This window comes from Colletotrichum lupini, chromosome 2 (assembly GCF_023278565.1).
Source record: "Colletotrichum lupini chromosome 2, complete sequence".
NCBI lineage: Eukaryota > Fungi > Ascomycota > Sordariomycetes > Glomerellales > Glomerellaceae > Colletotrichum > Colletotrichum lupini.
Window position 1 is genome coordinate 475704 of NC_064675.1, and position 13936 is coordinate 489639.

Below are 13936 nucleotides of genomic sequence, written 5' to 3' on the forward strand. Positions count from 1 at the left end.
CATTCACCTCCACGGACAATACCCGAGAGAATGGAAGGCACGATGAACGCCCGACATCCTTATCTTAGGTCCACTCACATAATGAGGTAAGGTACAGTATCAATAGAAATGTCAAGACTCGAAAGCAATTCAGGTCCAGGACCCAAGCCTGACGTTTATTCGGCGCTGGACAAGTATACCATGTACTCCGTGCTCTATGCCTAGGTTCCTTGCCTAAGGTACCTACTTGCCTTTGAAGCGTGGCCTGCAACGGCAAGACCCCTGTTGCCTTGGTTCTCGGGCCAAACTTCTTGCCTTGTTCGCATGTCTTCGGTGGCTCAGATGTCCGAGAGGGTCGTCTCTTCTTTTTCAAGAATCAACGCTCACCGGCGGCCGCAACATTGACGACCATCCTTTCGCATCGCATCCACCCACGCCGTCGCCGCATTCCCAAAGCTCGTGATCGAATCACGGCCAGCTGTCATGTCACTCCATCCTAAGCCCGTTTCCTCGTTTCGAGCCCTGGGCACAGACTCCACCTTGTCACACTCCAAGACTCCAATCTGAGGTGGAGATTCGTTCCCTCACCGAATCACCCACAAACCCAAGCATCAAACTTCTCCACGCCAGACTCCACCACCACCACTCGTCGCCACTGTCACACTCTCCGTCACAACCACCACCAGTTCTTCAGCACAAGCGGTTTTGCCCCTCCATCCGCCAGATGAGCACATCCTGACATGGCCCAACCTCCTGCTCAGTCCACTGGAAGGCCATAGCTCGGCCCAGCCATCGACTTTGACAGCAATATCTCCGATACGGCTATCGGTACACTACGGGAAACGGGAAGCCCAGATACACACGGATCCCAACTATGGACCCGTCTCGGCTACGACGAGTGGGTTTCTCTGACTTCCAACCCTGCCAGGCAGCCGACCCGACTTCATATCTCGCCGCGGCCGCCGCCGCCACTGGGGGTTCATAATGCATGAACGCCTGTGCAAGCTATGGTCAGCATGCTCCGAAGTGCAAACAACAGCGGTAGTTCCAGGGCAACTCCTCAGAACCAAAGCGACACTCGCACATCGTAGTAGCGTACGGATACAAAGATGAGACAAGAAATGATACGGCTGCACCGTAACCTTTTCCCACTATCGCCGTCTGCTCTATATCTCTCCATCTCTGTCATATTGACTCATTGACTTGGGTGACGGCGCTCTGTAGGCTCAATGCCCACTGGATCGGCCGCTGTACCCGATCAAAGTTGTCAGCAGCCTGCGCCGTCCTCTTAGGTTCCGAGGCCGGCGGCGGCCTCTTACTACAATCGTATTATTTACTTCCTGCGCACACAATGACGGCTTTGCCTCGCTATCAATGGGCAGTCCAGAAACGCGAGACACTGATGCCACTAGTCTCCGCTCGACTGCAGATGTCCATATATGCCCGCCGCCCGTTGTTGTCCGCCAATGACACAGACCGAAACACTTAGACAGAAGCACAAGAGGGTCCAACTCGCTGAAAACCCCATGGCACCTCAATCGTCAGAGTAAGAGTCACACGGAGCTAGCAGGGCTTGCCTGGTAGTACCCGCGATCCAGATCCCTCCACTCTGCCAAAACTGCGTCACAGCTTCAGATCTCTGCACAAAAGCATTTCCTTGCATGCAGCGTCCACCGAGTATGGAAGAAGAGAAAGAGAGAGAGCGGGCGAGCATATAGGCGGCCGAGACACGGGCTGACAGACTGAAGAGTTTCTCTTAGAAGAACAGGCCGGGTCACTCACTTTCTGCATAGCTTGAAATGGTTTCCAGCTTCGGGCCACCGATATTTGAGCTGCGCTGGCGACAAAAATGATATCATTCAACATAGATGCCAGTGTGTCCTGCGTAAAGAAGATGACTTTCGCCACATCGCCCACGCATACATCTTACATCAAGAAGGCCCTGGGGGACATATCACCGTCCTAGATGTGTTAGCTGACTGGCCAGGCTTTCTGTGTATAATCATTGTTCGCGCACTAAGCATCTGCCGAGACTCGTTGGGTCCGTGTTTATCAACCTATATCAAGATCTATCATGTTGAATCTCACGCCAGGACGCGAAGTGGCAATGGTGCTCTCACCAACATACGAATATCATCTGCTCGACAAAGAGCTTCCAGTTTCCTACCTGTTACAGTACAACTCATAGCAAAGCACAAAAACCTCCGATCTGTACTCTATTAATAACGGTGCCTACACTAGAGGCACAAAGTCGAGACCCATAGAGGCCCGTCGATCTTATCCAGCCGCCTTGGTCCCGGAGACGCACAAAAAAGAGACATTATCAAGCAGGTACTTGCAACCATTCGGTCCTCCATGTACCTCCGACAGTGTTGGCTGAGACCGGAGCTCACTGTGCTTCCTCGACATGGGCCGGGGTCTTAGCCCGCACACCTTCACACGTTGCTGTTACGTCGGTGGAGCTCCAGGGTCGCAGACTGGAATTGGACGACGGGAAAACGCAATGATTCCTATCTGCAAGTCAATAGATGGAGGGGCTTGGCTACCCGCCCTCATTGTCCAACGGCGAATCGCTTGGGTGGGCTTCTTTGCCCTCCTCCAAGGAACCCTCGCAATAACCTCCTGTTAACGACATGTCATGCTGGGGGAGCCCGTCGGTGACTGGTATCCAGACTTGGGCAGGGCCCTCTCGCGCGCTTTCCGATGGAACTCGACATTGAACATATTATTCAGAATCTAGAGCTGTCGAAACTTTGTCGCAAGCTCGCTTACCACTCGACTCGCCCGACACAGGATACGAGATTGAAGGACCCCGTCGCTCTGCGTTGTACAGCCCACACTGTTGAAACGAATCTTGCTGCGACGATGAGAGAAAACGGCTGAGCAGTAGACGCCGGCGATGCCGCCAACATCTTGACAGCGCCCACGCTACGGATACGCTACCGCTACCGCCTCTGTTCACGGCGACGCCCGGACCGGTCAGGGCACAGCAGAGAGCCTAGCGATTTGGGGTATCAACGGCTTAACAAGCCACCCCTGTCCCACACCCTCGTCCGTTGTCCTTGTGACCTCTTCCGATACTTTGTCAGCTCAGGGATATGAGGTTCAACGCCGGCTTACCTGCTTAGGGAGACGGACATTTTATCCTTGGACGCAGCCAGCAATGCCATCTCATCCTTGGCTGTGGTGATACGTGCAGCTGTAGCACGCTTGACTTGAGAAGAAATTGTTTTAGCTACCCAGTGCCAGTCCATCGACGGTTCCAAGTCCCATTTGCTTCAGGCATTCTGATAGCGTTGGCTTCCGTCACGGGATATCGTTGCCGGCATTCTATCTCAGACACGAGCTCCCCTCCAGCGCCAGGTCCAGGGCTTCTTGTTGGAAGACGGTGAGCGTGGCCCGCAATAGCAACGAGGATCAGCGCGGTCACGATTTCTCACCGACGGCGCAAATAAGTGACGTCCCTTACGGTCTGCGTCAGGAACGAATACCAGCGGCCTGGGTGTCTTATTTCAGATGGCACACTTTACGGCTGGCTGACGACGATCGAAGTGCCAACGGATCCATCCATTACAGTCTAAATAAATTTCCTGATTGCATGCTGGGCTGTCCATCACCCGTCCTTGCTCCCTGTCCAACATCGATTGCTGCGAGTAGCTCAGCCCGCGCACTTGCCCCTTGTGCTCCGATCTCAGGGCCTATGAACCGCGTCTTCGCATCAATACAAAATCTCGCGCGTTTCCGCGGCCCACGCTCGCCGACTTGGTATTCATCGAGAGAGAAGCATCGTATATTTCAGCACGTACCATGCGCTTAGTATTTTCGGCAGAGTGTGGGGAATGGGGATTAGCTCTGCTCAGCACGGTGGAACGACTGCAAGGATTCAATGGTGTGGTGGTAGCCTGGTTGGTACTCACACAAGCTCTCGACGAATCCTCAGAACGTGCTTGCGGAGCTTCCGCCGGCGTAAGCACGAAAGCTTGCTCAACAGAAGATGTTTCTACATACAACTTTGCAAGCTTTCAAAGCTTAGGCTACGTTTGTCCTGCCACTATCAGAGCAACAAAAGAATACTGGATACCCCAGCGGTACAGTTACAATGCAAGGCAATTGAACCATGGCCATATCTCAATCGATCTCGGTACCAAACAAAGGTGACATGAGCGTAGGCGAAGGTCAACCGAAGTCTGCTTCTGCTGCTTGCTACTTGGGCCCAGGTTCAATGACAGAGACAGGCAATTAAAGACAGGTTGCTCCTGTATCCGTAGACAAGGCCGCATCGAATCAACCATCTGTACGACATAGCTTCGCGGCTCGGCACTGTCACCCTTCCCTCGACTGCAGATTCTCCAACTTTTCCCCAAATTACTCTAATCATCGAAGGGGGTATCGGGCTCTACCCTAGCCGCAGGTCAGAGTGCAACCCATCCTCGGCGACGAAGGATGGCCCCCTCCCCCTGAGTCAACGAGAACACTTGCGTTGGGAGTTGCAGAACAGTCCACTGTGAACCATTGTTAGGATTGATAACTCGCCGGAACATGAGAAGCAAGTAAGCTACGGCTACTACTACAGTAAGGGTGCGTATCTCCAGTCAACTCTGGGTTGGCAGTCTTGGACCCAAGGCGTTCAGGCAATTGCAAAATGCAATGCACCAGGTGCGCCGAGATTCAGGGCCCACACATGGACAACGACAGATCACAGTTGTTGAAACATGAGCAGCCTTCTCATTCGTCTCACTCTCGACTGGCGTCCTCTGCCGTTCCACACTGATGTTGGGCCACTCGGATTGGCCTGTCTTTCAAAATCAGTACCGTCTTTTTGAGGCTGTGCAAAAGAGCATCCGTCCATCCATCGGGCATCCATCCTTGAGCAGCTGGGCCTGTCGGCTTTTCCCTGGTTGAATGGCAGCCGATATGGAGACTGACTTTCTGCAGCTTCAACCGCTTCCGTTGCGCTTGTGTGCCCTTATTTCCGTCAGCCTATCATGTTGCCCTCGCCGGCTGTCTCAAGTGTTGAACGTTTCTCGAGAGCCGGTGACAAATCTGAGAGGAGGACCAGCGTTCCTGGACCACAAGCAGCCTCCCACCATCTTCCGCGTTCGACGAACCCTCCAGGGCAGCTTAGGCCACGCATACTTACTCCAAATCCGCTCACACTTTTCAGGACGGGATGGATGGGCCAGTGAGTTGGTGGGTAGAAGGAAGGGAAGAGCGAGAAGCATCAAGCCCCAAGCTGATCCAAGGTTGTCCCGGGCCAATCCAGCCATCGGAGACTCACACGGCACGGCAAGCGTCAAGCAACAGAGGATCCAGGCCAATGTGGTTCTCCAACCCGAGCCAGCCCGCCCAGCTACGCAAGCATCCAGCTACCCTAGCACACGCATGGCGTTCTCCAAATCAAACCCTAAGTCAACGGCTGGCGCAGCAATTCGCATCAACACCATCCAACTATGAGGGACCAAATAGCTCCTTCGACATTCCTCCCGTCGTGAGGTATTAGCCGGCCACCTCCCCCGATTATGAGCACCTGACACCCCTGGTATTAGCCCCGGCAGCGTGTCACCCCTGTCTACCCCAGATTTTTCCGGTTGTATTTTCCTGTTCATGGACCACCCAGGCTTAACAGGCATCTTCGGGAAGTTGGTCAGGGAGCAGGTTCAATCTTGTCTTCAATTTGCCGGTCAGTTCCTTTCCCTTGCAATTATTGCTCCAGTCATATGAGCCAATTGATATGATTATCACTCGGATCTGAGGATATGTCACCTCGGAACGACGCTGGGACTATGTAGAAATACATCCTGATAGTGCTAGCCATCCGGCAGACGTCCGTTGTTCCTTTTTTTTTTTTTTTTTTTTTTTGGCTCCGTAAACTTTTGGATGTCGTATTGGACTAGTTGGTCCTGTCTAAACCCTGAAGACAACGACTCTACGTGAAGTCGACGCCGCTCGTCTGCATAAGGTACTATTCGAGATGCACCTGCTAGAGCCCAGACACCAGAGGCCCAAAGGTGTATGCCGGCGGCATTCGCTGGGCATATTCGTGACGTAGGTGCTCCGGGTTCGCCCCGGACCCATGGCTCTAGCATCGATTTGAAGGTCGCAGTTCTGTTTCGCCATTGAGGTTTGTCAGGGCTTATCCATCTAATCATGGAGCTAGGCGACGGGGAATTAACGAAACCAAGACACGCGTTTCGTCAGGGCTAAACAACTCTTTTTCTGATTCATCGGTACGCCAAGTGAAGATTGCCATGCGCACTTGAAGCGTTCAATCAATCGATTTAGCCTGCTTCGCCGCGAATGATCAAGACGAGGTGTCGCACCAACGCCGTGCCAGACTGCCTGCCACCATAAGCTCTCATGTAAGGAAAGAATCTATGGGATATTCCGTTCTTAGACCTGTGTGATTGGTATTATAAATCCGAAATCTGGAGCTGGGGGACCTCTGCTGGCGGACGTTGATGGAGCTCTGTTGAGTTGGCTTGCCGTCCTTTCCGAAATCCACAGGAGGTGAGATGCAGTCGCCGAGGTATCTGTATGCCGCGTCTGTCACAATCCGTACTACACTGGGCGGGCGGCCGTCCATGATCTAATTAGCTGCAACAGACGGCTGGCATTACTGGGAGCTCAGGGCTGGCCTCAACAAATAGGAGGAAAGTTGTCGATGCTCTCGGGAATAAGTCTGGCATCCGATGACCGTTGCTTATCCGATGGAGGAATCGACTTGGCTCATCGTCACAACTTCATGCACACTATCCGAACACGCACATATACATACCACCACACCACCTTCTGCTGCTAGCTTCTTCTAGGTACATTAACATACCCAGCAATTTGGTCTCATCGTAGGCGTCACCAACCACATGGCAGCCTGTCGCCTATCCGGCTGTGCTTGCGTCACTGCGCGTATAATGAAGTGACGCTGGAAACCTCGATTGAGCTTGATGCTACCTTCGTCACAGCTTTCTGTAGGATCGTCTACAATCAGCAAGAGCGGAAACTCTGTGAATATTTGCAGTTTAATACGGATCCCCGCTGAGCTGTCATTGCCACACCAAAGTACTTCGGTTACAGAAAAGCAGTTCGTAAACCAGTCTTCGCTTTTTTGCCACGGCTACGTTGATTGGGTCTCTGCTGCCACTTCGCTTTTACTTGGGCCAAACCCGTTCGTGGCTCCGTTGCGTTGTGCCTATTGTTGGCCCACACACCCACTCACAAATAACATGCAGACTCTGGAACTACGCCAATCCATCGTTCCATGTCGCGGATAATTCTTCTTTGCTGCTGCTAGTCAGCTTCGCTAGACAGAGAATGGGCCTGTGTCGTGCAGAGAAGGGAAATGAATTTTGAGTCTCTCGAACGTCGCTGGCCAAGGTCGGGCGTATGGAACTGCTTGGGAGTCGCCACTGGTCCAAAATTCCCGCGCCATTTGCCTTTGGTCCAAGGTCATCGTCATTGGTGGCCTTGAGCAGATGCAAACTGCCGTTCCTGGACTCGGTCGGCTCTCAACGTCGGCTTGGACCACGCCACCTTGGCTCACGGTGGGCGGTCTTTGTTCTGGTCCCTTAAGGTTCCTACGGGAAACGCTTTCTTTCAGGGGACTGACGATATCCCGTAGACTAGCAAGCGCCCGTCGCCAATTTACCCAGTCACACACTCGCAGTACCGTTCTTCAGCTTTAACGATAGACGAACAGGCGCCTCAGCTTTGCGTGGAGCTATTTACTTAGTCCCAAGCCTGAGTCGTCACGCTCCCTGTTCACCAGCCTCCAAAAACCACAACGGCCGTCCCTCATCTTCAGGTTCGGGGGCTGGTGTGGCTCTTTGCAGAACATTCGCTATGCTTTGAACCGAGTTGACGGCCGCACTACGGGAGGGATGTGGCGATGCCGGGCCACGCTACCAGCCCGTGAGTGTGTTCACCGGCCGCCCTTCGGTCTGTCGATCGGCGCCGATCATTCTGCATCACGGAGTAGTTTCTTGGAAGGAAAGAAAAAACGAGTACGTTCGGCGGCACGGCGTTAACTCGGGTGCGGTGGGTGGCTACGTGCAATATCAGGCTCTTCAGACGACGTGCAGCACCTGTTATTTCCTGTATGCAGTCCTGACAGTTTGCGGCATGGTCGAAATCCACCAGCGTGTGGCGCAAGCGAGAAGCGAGAGCGGGTTGGCATTTGATTCCTTCTGGTGTCTTCCAAGCTAGGGTCCTTGTGTTCTCTCGGGTTGATCTCTGCATCTTTTGGGGGTTGCAAGGTGATCTTCGGAGGTTATCGGCAGTTGGAGGGACACGGAAGGGTTCGACAATCTGTTGGAATGGCCTGGCCACCCGCTGATCGCTATCGCGATCGTCCGTTTGTCCGCGCTCAGAGATGGTTCAACGGTCGTTGGTGGTCGCGCTGCCATGGCGAGTGCTGTGACGCCGCAACGTCATCAACGTTTCTGGAGGGACTTTGTTCTGATTGATATAACATTATTACGGCATTGCCATTCCGAGAGTTTCTTGAATGATCGAAGGATGGCTTCGCATTTGCCACGGCCCTCTCGACATGGTGAGATTCAATTCCCAATTGCACGTTCAGAGGTGGTCGGTAGCACAAGTGTATTATTTCGAGACTACATGGGGAAGAGCCACTGCCGAAGACGAAGCATCTTCTGAGAGCATAAGATATCTGAAGACTAAGCATCGAAATCCATTGAAGTTCACCGGTACTGCTCGAGTCTTTCCCGTATGCCTTGCTGTAGATTAACGCGTGAATCATGATGATGCGAGGCCCAACTCATGCATTATTACGTTCTTTCGAAGGTACGAGTATCTGTCGATGTGATGAAGAAGAGAATCAATTGGGTATTATTATGAACAATCATCAAGACGGAGCTCAGCTTCTAAACATGATGATGCCAGGCTCCTGAAAGCATACTACTACCATGAGATGCTGGCATCGTAAAATCCTCTCGAGGAACCGTAGAAACGAACCGTCCAAAGATACCGCCACCAATTCATCAAGACATCAATCCGCACATCCCCCCATCGTGAATCATCCCCCTCGATATTATCAGCGGTCTTACGACTGATCAATATCCATTTCATCAACATCGGCAGCAGCGGATTCGTCGAAGCCAATGGCCGCCAGTTTCTTTTTGACGTTCTGTTGCGATCTCATTTCCTACGTAATGGGACAGTGATGAGCAAAAGTGAAGCCATCGACGTGCAATATAATGACTTGTGCCGAGAGGAGGTTTGGACATCTTTACTTACCTCTTCTACCGTGTTCTTGATCACGTATCTCGTGACGAGCACTGTTTTACCCTGGCCGAAGCGGATCGCGCGGGCGATAGCTTGGTTTTCGACACTAGGGTTCCATTGGAGTTCGACGATGAAGACGCGGTTGGCGCAAGTAAGGTTGAGACTGGTGAAGTGTGTCTCGTTAGTATGTATTGTTTGTTTTAAGATGCGAGAGAACGGATGGCGGTGAACTAACCCAAAGGCACCGGTGCCGGTTGTCATGATGAGAACCCGCTTCTCCTCGTCCTCTGCAAACTGTCCGAGAATTTCCTGTCTCTGTGACAAGGGACAGTCGCCGTCGATTCTGTGGTACTTGACACCGACCTTTTCGAGGTGTTTCGCGACAAGGCGGAGCGTTCTTGTCCAGCAAGAGAAGATGATGCTGTTTTCGAAGGGATTTAGTGATGTTCGAAACAAGAGTGACAGGCTAGGCTCTTCACAGGTCGGACCCTTCACAAGTGACTTACCTCTTGGTTGTCGAGACGTCGACTTGGACGTCACGGATCAAGGCCCCCATCTTGGTGGAGTATCCCACCGTGTTAAAGTAATCCGCATCATCCGCGCCTGACGTCGTTTGTGCGGAAGCGTCAGGAAGACCCCTGGCATCCAATGCAGGCCCATCTACTCTCACTTGCGGAATCGTACCGAGACCAGTAGAAGAAATCTTGGCCGACTTTTTCCAGTTATCGCACACGGGGCAATGCCGCTCCCGAGAGGCAGAGACTGGGTTCGCCGACGACGACAGATCCGAGTCGTCGAGACACTCTGAGCAAAACACGTGCGGGCACTGCTTCTCGGACGCGTTGCGCAGCCTGTTGAAGCCAAGGATGGGCATGGGCTGGTGACATCCGTTGCACGTCAACTCTGCGTTCTGCCCCAACGCCGAGACGGCGGCCTCGCGCTCGTCGAGATCGAGGCGGTAGCTCCGCCGGTGCCAGGAAAAGGGCTTCTGGAAGGTGCCGTGGTTGCAGAGGATACGCATCTGGAGGTTGGCCTGGAAGAGGCCGAACTTGCTGCTCTTTTCGACCTCGCCTACCTTTTGCTTGATGGTGCGCATGAGGATCTTCTTGGTCTTGTCGTACTGGTCGCGCTCCTCGGGGCTGAACTCGAGTGGGACGACGCGTTCCTCGAGGGGAGGAAGGTCGAGCACTTCTTTGGTTCGGCGCAGGCACAGTGATTCCATGAGGGCGATGAGGCGCTCCTTGACCTTTTCTCGGTTTTCTGAGTGTTGCTCAAAGGGCACCTCGATGTAGCGGCGGAATGTGGCTGGGTTGTCAAAGGGCGTTGCGCGGATGAATGCGAAGAGGGCGCCAATGTCGGCGAGCTTGTTCTGGATAGGCGTGCCTGTGAGGCACCATCGTGAGTTTGCGTGGAGCGATCGGCAGGCTTGGTAGAATGTCGTTGCCGGGCGGCGGATGATATGTGCTGTGTTATAGTCGGTCAGTTCATCGACACTTTTGAGGAATTGAAGGTTGGAGGGAGTATGGATTCGACTGGAGGCAGTGGGAAAGTCAGAGGTTTAGAGAAGAAGCTTGCCTTCGTCGAGAACAACTCGGTACCAGCCAATCTTGTGCAAGATGGACGACTTCTTCTCGAACTCTGCAGACAAAGTATTGTAGGTTGTCACGACGATGTCGGAGCCTTTGATTATGTCAAGGTCCTTTTCTCGATTTGGGCCGTGGTACTTGATGTGTGTCAGGCTTCCGTCCACGTGCCTATCGCGTTGTTAGAGATGAGAGAGTATAATACTGGTCGCGGCAATTATCACTTACTTTTTAATCTCATTTGTCCAGTTGTAGATGAGAACTGGTGATCGTGAGTTCTCTGATTAGTGAAAAGGGGAAACAGGTGATTGCCTGGGGACTCACGAGCAGACGATACGACCACGAGGGTCGATCCTGAGTAACGCAGGTCCTTGCTCTTCTCGCTGTTCTTCTCTTCCTCGACGGCCCAGTTACGGGCGTCGTCGAGGGTCTTGACGATGAGCGAGAGAATAGACAGAGATTTGCCCATGCCCATCTCGTCGGCGAGAATACCGCCGCCCTTCTCATCCGGCTGAAGCTTTTGTTTCACGTTGGTGATCTTATGACGATACCTAGGTTTTCAGAATCAGAGTGGTGTCTATCAGCACGCGAATCTCAAGCAACGTACCATTCTTGTCCTTCTACCGTCACCCGACGCCAGAGTCTGTAGCCTTCGTTAATGTCACCAGATTCCCGCTCTAGCATGAACGCGAGCGCCTCCTGTTGGTGCCTGCGGACTACTTAGTATAACACGCGCACCAAGGGATGGTGGTGGCTAGTGATTGACAAGAGGCCGACGTTACCCTAATAGATCATTCTTCAACCGCTTGTCTCCGAGCTCACGATTAAACTCCCGCTTGTTTTCGATCGAGTCGTACACTTCAATCATCATCCGCTCCAGCTTCTGTTCCCGCCGTTGTCGCCCAGTTGATTGCCCACTATTGACATCTTTGATGAAATTCTCGGGCATCATCTCACTGCCTTGAATCTTGAGGACGTGTGGGTTCTCATAGCAGAGCTCCCGGCGCGCATGATCCGATTTTTGCAACCAGAGCTTCCCCTCGGTCAGCTTGTCCCCAACGACCTTTGCCATAGCACGCGGGCCGTAGACGTTGATGTCGACTTTCACCATGGCCTCGACGGGCTTCTTGGCGCGGCCGATGGTCTCGCGGAGCGCATTGGTCGGGGCGATGGGCTCGAATTCGACACGGGAGTCTGGGGTTAGCAGTCGGGCGAGGGCCTTGCCGGGCCCAGAGCGGAGGTAGCCGAATTCTGTGTTGTCGTCCTTGAAAGAGAGGCAGATGTGTTCTTGTGAATCGCAGAGGGTGAAGCGCTGGAAAGCTATCCTGCCAGGGGCGGAGGCTCGGCAAGACTCGCGCAACTTGGTGTCGATGACGCCCATGTCACCTATCAATTTGATGTCTACATTGTAGAGCTATAATTGATGAGTCGGGGTTGTTCTTTACACCATCTTGACAGAAAAGAGATAGGAGAAAGGCAGGATGTCCAGATGACCAAGAAACTTGATGAAATGAGTTGTGTCTTACCATGCCGTAGCAGACCTTGTCGGCATCATCCTCGCCCGCCGTCGATGAACACGAGTCCGAACCAGTGATGCTGGAATCGGGGAAAGTGAGGGCGACTGTGTCACGGTCAAAGAATCTTGTGAAGATTCGGAGTTCTGAGGTGAGCTGTACGTTCCTAAGTCGGGCGCCTGTGCAGCAGTTAAACGTCCCCATGTTTCTAGGTCGCCAAAGTCGAAGGATGCGAGCTCGGGTTCGTTGCTGATGTTGAGACTTCCTAGTTGACCATCGACGCCTTGGTCAAGAAAAAGGTCATATATCTGCACGTCTTCGATGGGAGGGTGATCCTCGATGACGGGAAAACCATCTTGGCCGCCCTGAAGGGTGCTGTCCGAGCTTTGGAAGGGAGTATGGCGTGGATGATATCCGGGGTACGAGTAATCTTGAACGCCGCCCTGGTAGGTTGGCGTAATGGAGCCGTACGAGGAGACGGACGACGGGTCGGGATAGTGGAGATCTTCATCTTCTTCGTTGAGAAGTCTCTTTAGCGACATAGTTGCTAGGGGGTTATCGGAGACTCAGGGTAGTTGACTAAGTTAGCCTGTCGATGAGTGATTGAGACTAAGAGTCCTTCTCGGATTTGATTCCGAAGTTAGAAGTTAGTGTCTTCAAAGCTAGTGAAAGCTTCGAATAACTTCGGTTGAATGAACGAACGGTTGTCGAGTCTATCGCGCAAATGGGTCAATCAATGGATTTTCCCACTGTCAAGTGCTTCTTCTCATGCAGCCAGTGCCTTGAGGAACATGATGAGGCTCTCTGCGGCATAGCAAAAGGCGCCGGGCGAACCATTTTTGACCACATGATGGCCGGTGACGTGAGGCAATCGAAGAGGCTACCGTTTGCTGTGCAGTCTCCCTCCTTGAGGCGCAGTGCGCGGACGATGATGAAGGCGATCGTGCTTCCCGTTGGTGGTTCGCACTTCGCCGAAGGCTCGTAGCTGCGCTCCGGACGCGCACAACCCACACCGCGTGCTTTTTCCACTTTCTTAGTGCCGTTGGGGTCCTTGTGAGGGTCCCCTTGAGCGATTTGGGGGGCCCTAATTGTTCTAACTGCCCTTAGGGTCATTCTCGCACCCGCTTTGCACCGCCCCTGAAGACCCCCGGCACCCCGGTTCACCGACGGTTGCTCCGCCCCAACTGCTCGGAGTCCCCCGACCGGGGCATTTTCAAGAGCCTCACTAGCCCGGAATGAGGTCAAATGATGGGGAAATGCCCACCTGCCGATGCTTGTTCTCGAGAATAGACACCGGAGAAGGCTCCGGTAGGGTTGAGGATGACGTATATTGACGATGTTCGCGGGATTCCCATGTCGCGGACTGAGTCTTGTGACGCGGGATTTCTCAACTGACGATGTGGACCACTTAGCATTATACAGTGGAGGTATACCGTACGGCGTAGAGAAAGAAGAAGGCAATTCATAGCCGGCTAAGTCGGTTCCAACGGTAAGTCGCTGCATATGAACCAACCAAAGCAAGTCACAAGAGTTATGTTGACAATGCTCAACAGCCCTACGAAACAAAAGGGACACTGCAGCAGCCAACGGGGCGGAAGGGCGACTCTGCCCCTCACAAGG

The 13936-nt window shown here is 53.2% G+C and overlaps 4 protein-coding genes across 4 annotated transcripts; 1 reads left to right on the forward strand and 3 right to left on the reverse strand.

Moving 5' to 3' along the window:
• Positions 1-30: 30 nt before the first annotated feature.
• Positions 31-6124, forward strand: CLUP02_02524 (uncharacterized protein; the record flags this gene model as incomplete). Its single annotated transcript, XM_049281556.1, has 31 exons — positions 31-68; positions 126-182; positions 239-459; positions 548-877; positions 908-1005; positions 1074-1138; positions 1204-1305; positions 1409-1525; positions 1609-1656; positions 1728-2190; positions 2244-2435; positions 2508-2557; positions 2652-2820; positions 2900-3063; positions 3108-3180; positions 3274-3367; positions 3436-3554; positions 3637-3781; positions 3860-4133; positions 4197-4228; positions 4285-4465; positions 4499-4635; positions 4700-4861; positions 4915-4953; positions 5009-5161; positions 5243-5366; positions 5435-5467; positions 5526-5659; positions 5733-5803; positions 5964-6019; positions 6076-6124. 31 exons carry the CDS (start codon positions 31-33, stop codon positions 6122-6124), a joined length of 3990 nt encoding a protein of 1329 aa, XP_049138699.1.
• A 133-nt stretch (positions 6125-6257) lies between these two features.
• Positions 6258-8734, reverse strand: CLUP02_02525 (uncharacterized protein; the record flags this gene model as incomplete). Its single annotated transcript, XM_049281557.1, has 9 exons — positions 6258-6318; positions 6420-6522; positions 6581-6704; positions 6803-7011; positions 7068-7165; positions 7219-7464; positions 7726-7874; positions 7981-8337; positions 8402-8734. 9 exons carry the CDS (start codon positions 8732-8734, stop codon positions 6258-6260), a joined length of 1680 nt encoding a protein of 559 aa, XP_049138700.1.
• Positions 8735-9037: 303 nt separating this feature from the next.
• CLUP02_02526 (SNF2 family domain-containing protein) lies at positions 9038-12858 on the reverse strand (the record flags this gene model as incomplete). Its single annotated transcript, XM_049281558.1, has 12 exons — positions 9038-9139; positions 9232-9382; positions 9455-9640; positions 9726-10751; positions 10818-10973; positions 11031-11064; positions 11127-11353; positions 11410-11511; positions 11541-11556; positions 11625-12216; positions 12329-12443; positions 12479-12858. The coding sequence occupies 12 exons, from the start codon at positions 12856-12858 to the stop codon at positions 9038-9040; spliced, it is 3087 nt and encodes a 1028-aa protein (XP_049138701.1).
• A 187-nt stretch (positions 12859-13045) lies between these two features.
• On the reverse strand, positions 13046-13819 carry CLUP02_02527 (uncharacterized protein; the record flags this gene model as incomplete). Its single annotated transcript, XM_049281559.1, has 1 exon — positions 13046-13819. One exon carries the CDS (start codon positions 13817-13819, stop codon positions 13046-13048), a length of 774 nt encoding a protein of 257 aa, XP_049138702.1.
• Positions 13820-13936: the final 117 nt, after the last annotated feature.